General features: G+C 45.4%; 1 protein-coding gene and 1 pseudogene across 1 annotated transcript; one reads left to right on the forward strand and one right to left on the reverse strand.

The window, feature by feature from the left end:
• Positions 1-1,169: 1,169 nt before the first annotated feature.
• Positions 1,170-3,665, reverse strand: LOC146716528 (neuroligin-4, X-linked-like). The gene is made up of 2 exons (XM_085452500.1): positions 3,357-3,665; positions 1,170-3,051 (listed from the first exon to the last, which is right to left on the reverse strand). Exons 1-2 carry the CDS (start codon positions 3,455-3,457, stop codon positions 2,223-2,225), a joined length of 930 nt encoding a protein of 309 aa, XP_085308626.1. The 5' UTR covers positions 3,458-3,665; the 3' UTR covers positions 1,170-2,222.
• Positions 3,666-6,046: 2,381 nt separating this feature from the next.
• LOC146716529 (uncharacterized) lies at positions 6,047-7,283 on the forward strand (annotated as a pseudogene).
• The last annotated feature ends 653 nt before the right edge of the window (positions 7,284-7,936 follow it).

The raw sequence follows: 7,936 nt of genomic DNA on the forward strand, positions 1-7,936 counted from the left end.
TTAGCTGAAAGATGATCGGATCATCCTCTGTCCTGTATTTAAGGCTGAGAGTCTTTGTCCAGTCTCTTTTCCACAGCTACTGTCCACAGCACTGATCCACCTGCAGCACAGCCCCACTCAGTTGTTTTATGATTTACTTTGTGCACGTTTCCCTTCCACTGAGCTTACAAAACCTCTGACAGGAGAAGTTAGGCATGTGTTTCCCCCACCTCCCCTTTTAGGCAGTAATAAAATAGAAAACAAACAATCAAACAGGCTAAAGCTAGAGCACAAGCAAAGACAGCACCGGTGACTAAGTTCTCCCATACTGGACGTACGCTACCACGTGGGCTCAAACAGCAGCACATCAGCTCAGTTTACATACTGTTGACATCTTCATCAGAGGATCAGCAGGGAGCGCTGCTGAGCTGCAGTGGTCTCCACCAGAGTGACGGAGCAGGAATCACAAACAGCACAAACCCACCGTGTTGTTTCCACCCTGTTCAGGAGATCTGAGCCCCCATCCCTTTTTTTCATGTTGCAGCTCTGCACTGCAGGCCCTGAACGCCTCCCGGTTACCCTCAGTGTGCTTAGAGTTTAATTTACAACCGACGAGCTCACAGATCATCTGCAGGCAGGTGAACGAACCCTTAATGTGAGGATAATAGCAGAGCTGAGCTGAGGTCAGAAATAGTCAGGAACGGTGTCGACACAGTGAAGTCAGCTGTTTGGGAATTTGTCTGATTATCAGTTTGGGGGGGGTCGGTGTTAAATAACAAAGGCGGTGTAGGATGGAGAGAGGAGGAGGGAGGGAGCAGTGATGATATGAAGTCAGAATACACATGTGGCAGACATAAGGGGGTCAGACAGGAGCAGCATCAGTCTCTGCTCTGTTTTGTTAATAACGTAGAAAAATAGTTTTGTACAATCAAGCTACATCGACGGACGCTTTACCTCACGTACCCTAAAATGAAAAAGTAGTGACAGTAAGATGGAGGCTGCACATGACACCATGACTGAGTTCACAGCTGTTGCTTTGATTCTAACGTTTAAGACTTTTGGCATCGACTCCGTTTTAATAAATGAGTGCTGGGAGGCGTCGTTTGACTTCAGGAGCTCCTGCGATGCTCCTGCGATGCTCCTGCGCTGCTCCTGCGATGCTCCTGCGATGCTCCTGCGATGCTCCTGCGATGCTCCTGCGATGCTCTTACTCTGCGGGAGAAAACCAAAAACCAAAAGTAGCAAACATGGAGCGATATGACTCGTTTAGATTTTGGGAAACGTGCATCGACAGGTACAGTGTCCTTTTCCCCGCGTCTTTAAAAATAATTCATGCATAGATCCCCCACTGAGAAAACCCTTTTATATACTTTCTCCTTTGTACACATTTTATATAGAACTATATATAATATCATTTCTCTATATCTATATTTTCAGAAAAATTCTTTCCACACAATAAAAAACAACAATTAAACAAATGCTTCAAACAAAACAACAAAAAGAGAGAAGATGGAAGAAAGAAAATCACGACTGAGGCCAGTTTGGCACTTTGTCATGAGAACATGACAGAACTCTGTTAGTTGACGGTAAATAGCGAAACTCTATTTTTCTTTGGTTTTTCTTCTCCCTCGATGAGAAATGAAACACAGCAGTACTTACTTGGCACCTAAAAATGCTGGTAGAATGAAAGATATCAGTGTTTTCATAGTTATATGTTTAGTGTACGCCTCCCGCCTCCAAACTGCTCAGCAGATCGGGAATTTTTAGAGAAGAGCAGGAGGGAGGCGTGTCAAATGAGAGGAAGAGAGCAGTAATAAAACACGGATGTAGAAAAGAGAAGCATAATGTGCACATAACACACAGGAGATGGAAAAAGAGATGACGCCAACGTAAAAAAGAGAAAACAGCGAGGAGCGAGAGAGCATTCGTCCCTTTGACAAATGTTGGAGGTCTTGAGCCTGGAAACAGCAGACCGTCTTTGAAAACAGTATCTTTGAAAGATCTGAGTCACCCACCCCAAACTGCTCATCTGCTGCTGGACACTTCAGTTGCACCTCCACATGCCACCAGTGGAGGGAGCTGCCAAGTTTCACAGCACATGACGCAGCAGGTGTAGTTGCTTTTGGAGAAAGAAGAGAATAAGAGGACAGAACGAAGGCCCACGTCTAGAGGCCTCCCTTCCAGAGCGGAAGCAGAGCCAGTGTTCCTGGTCCCTAGGTGGCGCTGTGTCGGGCCTGTCCCTACTATACCCTGGTGGTGGAGTGGGGGTGGGGCAGGGTGTTGTTGTGGCCGGTGGAGGGGAATGTGTTGAAGGCGTGAAGAGGCTGCATGCTGGTGATGGTGCTGGGGATCACGGTGATGGTGTTTGGCTTCATCAGCGGCACGTTGTCGGGGGCGCGGCGCAGCGCCAGGGTGTAGTCGGGAGGGCAGGCGGGCCGCAGGATGTCGTGGGGTCGCAGGGGCTCCATGTCGTGGTGAGCGTCGTGCTCCCAGTCCTTCATCTGCAGGGACATGATCTCCTCCTCCTGCCTGTGAGCCAGGTCGTTGGCGGGGCCGCCCCGCTGAGGGGACAGCCGGTGCCGGTGCATCTCGTGCCGCTTGTCACGCTTGTAGTAAAGGGCGGCGAAGGCCAGGATGTTGAGGAAGAAGAGCGATGCTCCAACTGCAACTGTCACGCTCAGTTCGGTGGAGTAGTCGCGGGTGTGTCTGGGAAAGAGGTCCTGGGGCGGGCGCTCTGAGCCCTCGGGCTCAGGATCTGATGGGAAGGTAGGGTAAGGATGACGAGTGGTTCGAGGAACGTTGTTTCTGGGCCTCATGGTGCCGGGGTCACGGCCTGCGGGGGAGCGCGTAGTGGTGGGAAAGAGCACGTCGTGCAGGCTGTGAAGATGAGGGACTAATTCCAGCCAAAAGGCCACTTTGTTAGCTCTGTAGTTGTCTCTGACACGAGGTTTCAAACCGATGTGAAGGTACTGCTTGTCCTTCCAGTTGAACTTGGTCCAGATGACCTCCTCGAAGCGGTTGGGCTTGGTATGAATGAACTTGGTGTCCTGAGGGACGGGCAGGTTGGGGTCCCTGGTGGAGCATAAAGGTTAAACGTTTCAGTTCAAAGTTATATTCAGTCTCCATTATAAGTAACATGTGGCATCAATACACTGAATACAGACAGGAGGCCCATTCTCTGTGCAACCTTTAAACTATCTAAGACCAACCGGCTGCTCTGGGATCTGGATGCTTTTGGTGAACCAGTATGTTCAATTCTTCAAAGCCACACGGGAATTAAACTAGCAACCTAGATTCAAGTATTCAAGATGACTAGAAGGCTATCAGAGAACATACAGTAACGTGTACAGTTTACACTACTGTGACATGAGGCCTACCCAGTCTTTGCGAAGTTAGTCCAGTAAGTCATGACCACAGCGCTCAGCATCACATCGTTCTTGGAGAAGTTGCACGGGAGCAGGTCCGTGGCACCGATCATCGGTACGCCGAACACGTAAGGTATCTCGTCTCCGTGCGCGGCGTCGGCCCACTCGGGCCGCGTCTCGGTTTGGCAGTGGTGGTAGAACGTGTAAAAGTAAACTGGGGACTGAAACTCAGCATGGAGTTTGGCAGTGGCCACAGCCACCCACTGGTGGTCCGTAAACAGGAAGCGAGTGAGAAATCTAGAGAGGAAAAAAAAGTCTTTCTGATAACAGAAGGAGTGACAGGCAGCAGAGAGGAAGCATGACTGCATTATCCAAACATGTCTGTACTGTGACTGTGGTCCGGCTGTGAGGGGTTCGCAGGCCGATCTGTCAGAAACACCGACACTGAGATTGGGAGCCGACTACCTGGGGGATGATAGCATTACTGCCCACAGAGCCTCAAAGGTTAAGGCGCAGACACGCCGTGATGTGGATGAGTGGCTCTCTTTAGCACGCTTGTCTTGTTTGATGCACTTCACTGGGCTCACATGTTACTGATTCCATTCTTTACTCGCATGTTTTAAACGCTTAAAGCACTTTCACAGCTTTTTATATTCTTTTGAAAATTCATGTGAACTCAAGCTGTCAGAATTGTAATGTAAGCTTTGATAATTGTCCACATTTGTCATTTTGACGATTATCCGTTTATTTTAATGAATACAGCAAACAGAAAAAAACTAACAGATCAACAAACGCGGCTCCTAATGAGACAAAACCTGATGATGCTGCAAAATGCAGTTAAGTGAGAGGAGGCTGTAAAATGGAATAACTGAAAAAGTGGCAGTGTACAGAGGTGGCGTCCTCACCCTCTGGGTAGCCGTAGAGGTTGTCAACAAAGTTGGAGATGGTGTAGTCGAACGCCGCAGCTGAGATGCCGTCGTTGTCCTCACTGTCGTCCACAAACTTCAGCCCCTCTCCCTGGTTCACTCCTATCAGGATGTCATAGTTTAGGAGCTCCCCCTGGTGGAGCAAATAAGGAAGAACATGCTGAGTGCTGGAACAGAGCCTGTGTGCATCACAAGTCTACAACAGGAAGTGCAGCTGAAGCACAGCTTTGTGAATTGGCAGCATTTCATTTCCCAGTAAACAAAATAAAGATTAGCTGTTGCCATGAAATTCCTACTATAAACTGTAAATACTGCAATATATGCAGGGTTCATACACATTTTTAGGGTCAAATTCAAGCACTTTTTAAGCACATTCAAGGTCAATTTTCAAGCTTTTCCAGCACATTACCAAAAAAGAAGCATGTTTCACTTTGCATCACCTCAGTAAGACCTTGTAAAAATTTAAACAAATCATCTGAGGTCGATTTAAATGTCTTTTGTTCCCCTTTTGTTAAAAGAGCAGCACACAAAAATACAGAAAAAGGAAACGGTTGCCTTACATGCATATAGTGTACAAACTCAAAAAAACACATTCCTCTTAAAAATGTGCAAATGTGAACAAATCAACTTGTTAGAGATCTTCATCTCCACTGTAAATAAACAACAAGCCAGAGAACAAGAAAACTGCACCAAACACCACAAACACCAACAAATTAATGTCTTCTCATCAGACATTGAAGCTTCTTTCCTGTGTGACATAAAAAATAAGAGACAGATGTTTGTTTGTTTTTTTAACTAGTTAAGCACCCACGTTCAGTCATCCACCCATTCACGCACACATTCACACACTGGTGATGTAGCTACAGCCACCCTGGGGCACCACCAGGCCCTCTGACCACCACCAGCAGGCAACGGGTGAAGTGTCTTGCCGGGTGAACTGTCTTGCCCAAGGACACAACGACCGAGACTGTCCAAGCCGGGGCTCGATTACAAGGCGAACTCCTAACTCTTGAGCCACGATCGCCCAGTGGGGACATGGGGACATTTCAATTTCCAGCAGGAAGCTCCCCCTTTTTGTTAAACCCTTTAGATCAGGGGTCGGCAACCTGCGGCTCTTTAGTCCTTATAGTGCGGCTCCGCGTGGTTTGGGGAAATAAATTAGCTGAAGTGTATTTTATTTATGTTAGTTCTTTTTTTAACTTGTAGTTCTAAATTGGAAGATTATTGTGATTTTGCAATATACAAATAAAATTATATTTTCTTATTTTTTCATCGCTCAAAATAAGCGTCACACTCGCGGAAGCCGGTGTACCCGGCGAAACGCCGTGCATTTATCGAGCCTTTCAACCCCAGATAGGCCAATTATGGCTCTTTGGCTCTTTGGGTCTTAAAGGTTGCTGACCCCTGCTTTAGATGAACAGAGTTTTTTAATTAAATACATATTCTTTAATAAATGTTCTCTTTTATAAAAAGTAGGATAATTAAAAAAACTTTTATTATACCTCTATTGAGTAGAAAAAAAACTCGTGTTTTCTGTCGTCTGTTATATAATATTAGGGATGTTTGTGACAATTAATTTCTTAATCGGCTGGACTAACCAATAGTCCACAACCAGGAAACACTGAAATTTTAAGTTAAGTTTGAAAACAGTTTAAAAAAAAATACCCCATTCCAAAATGTCTTGTGACAATCTCATTGGCTTAGGGAGTGATGATGTCATAGATCTTAAGAATCTTAAGTCCTTTGATGTTTTTCCTTAAGTAGGGGTGAGAAACAGCAAGTTTTAGTTCGTTTCAGCAGCATCTGTGTTTGCAGCCTACAAAACGTTCACCACAAGCTCTTCAAAGTCATCGTATAGAAACTCCAACATGTTTCCAAGAAAAAAACAACCAATTCAAAAAGATTACGCCGCCTCTCCTTCCTGGCGTGGCCGGCCAATTTCCCCAAATGGCTCCTCATCCTTCCAAAGGGCGTTAGAGGAGAGTAGGAAGGAAAACTACCTTCTCCAGAAAAAAATGCAACAAATTGAAGAAGAGAAACTTCAACTGGAGGACAAATGTAGACGAATGGAAGCCCAAAATAAAGAGCTGGAAGACAGACAACAGCGCCAGCCGGACATAAAAATTATTAATGAGGGCTGGGGAATCAAGTTTGCTCAGAGCCGAGAGCAGATTGTGCACCTCATTAAAGAAAACAGGCAAAAGAGTGCAGAACTAAAAGAAATGACCAACCAGCTCCAAGACAAGAAAACGATGACTGATAAGATACAACGGGATCTCCAATACATGGACCGAAGGAATCAGCTCCTCCAAAGACAGCTCCATGAAGCTGTGGAAGAAAAGAAAGAATTCCTCCAACAGAAGGAAGAGCAGGACAAAAAGCAACAAGACATGCAGCACGAACTGAAGAGCATGCAGGAAAAATACCGCATGCTGAAAGAAAGCCTGGATGAAACACTGCGCCAAAATAAAGACCTTCTTCAACAGAAAGATCAACAGCAGGAAAGACTGAAAGAAGGAAAACGTGTCGTCCAGGACTTTGAGTCTAAAAATCTAAAACTGCAAGAGTTTTGTAATCAGCTGGAGGACAAAGCAACTAAAGTGGAAGAAGAAAAGGACAAACTGGAGAAACGCTGCTCACAGATGCAGAGAAGGATCGATCAGATAGCGAGAAACAACTCCGAGCTCGTTAAGGGGATTTTGGTGGAATTCAATAACTTGAAGCGTGAAAACACTCAAATGCAGGCGCAAAAACAACAAGAAGACAAAATACATGAAGACCTGCAGCTCACGCTCCAAGAAATCCAGAAAAGAAACGAGCAGTTAGAAGACAAGCACAAAGAGGTCCAACAGAGAAATGCAGACATGCACAAGGACAAGCTGATACAGGAGGCAACATCCAAACAACTCAAAGACAAGCTTGAAGAACAACAAGCAACATTGGAAGAGGTGGAACAAAGATGTGAGAAACTTGAAGAACAAAACGCAGAAACCATCGATGAGCTGAGAAATCTCATCCTGGAGAAAAAAGCGCTCGTGGAAAAGTGCATGAAAAAAAAGAAAAAATGGTTCCACTTGTTCCGGAGGAGAGACGCTACTGCTTCCTCACCTGATGTAGCCTCGTCTTGCTCCACCTCTGTTAACCCCCCCAACCAGTCCCGGCCGTTGACTGTCCCCTCCTGAGCCTGGTTCTGCCGGAGGTTCCTGCCCGTTTAAAGGCAGTTTTTCCTCCCCACTGTCGCCAACTGCTTGCTCAGAGGGGATTGTTGGGCTTTTCTCTCCTCTGCCTTGTTTCTTCATTTACTTGTTTAACTTTTTTCATTATTACTTCATTTTACCTTGTTTCTTCATTTACTTGTTTGTTTAACTTTTTTCAACTTATCTAAATAATAAACCAATTAAATTTATCCTTTGAGTATTTTTCATCTCATCTTTACAGAATCTTTCCAAAACATTTTCAAACATTCAGATCTGTCTTTTATTTTCTTCTTGAAGCCTCATAAATGGTGAACTAAAAACCCGGAACATGGTTTGAAACATAGTTTCAGCTGAAACTGGCATAACATGCTGTGTGTGTGTGTGTGTGTGTGTGTGTGTGTGTGTGTGTGTGTGTGTGTGTGTGTGTGTGTGTGTGTGTGTGTGTCAGGGTATCACTAGTTAGGTCATC

Source organism: Copadichromis virginalis, linkage group LG3, assembly GCF_057382275.1.
Source record: "Copadichromis virginalis isolate Kocher_CV1m ecotype Utaka linkage group LG3, C_Virginalis_male_GT1.1, whole genome shotgun sequence".
NCBI classification, from domain to species: domain Eukaryota; kingdom Metazoa; phylum Chordata; class Actinopteri; order Cichliformes; family Cichlidae; genus Copadichromis; species Copadichromis virginalis.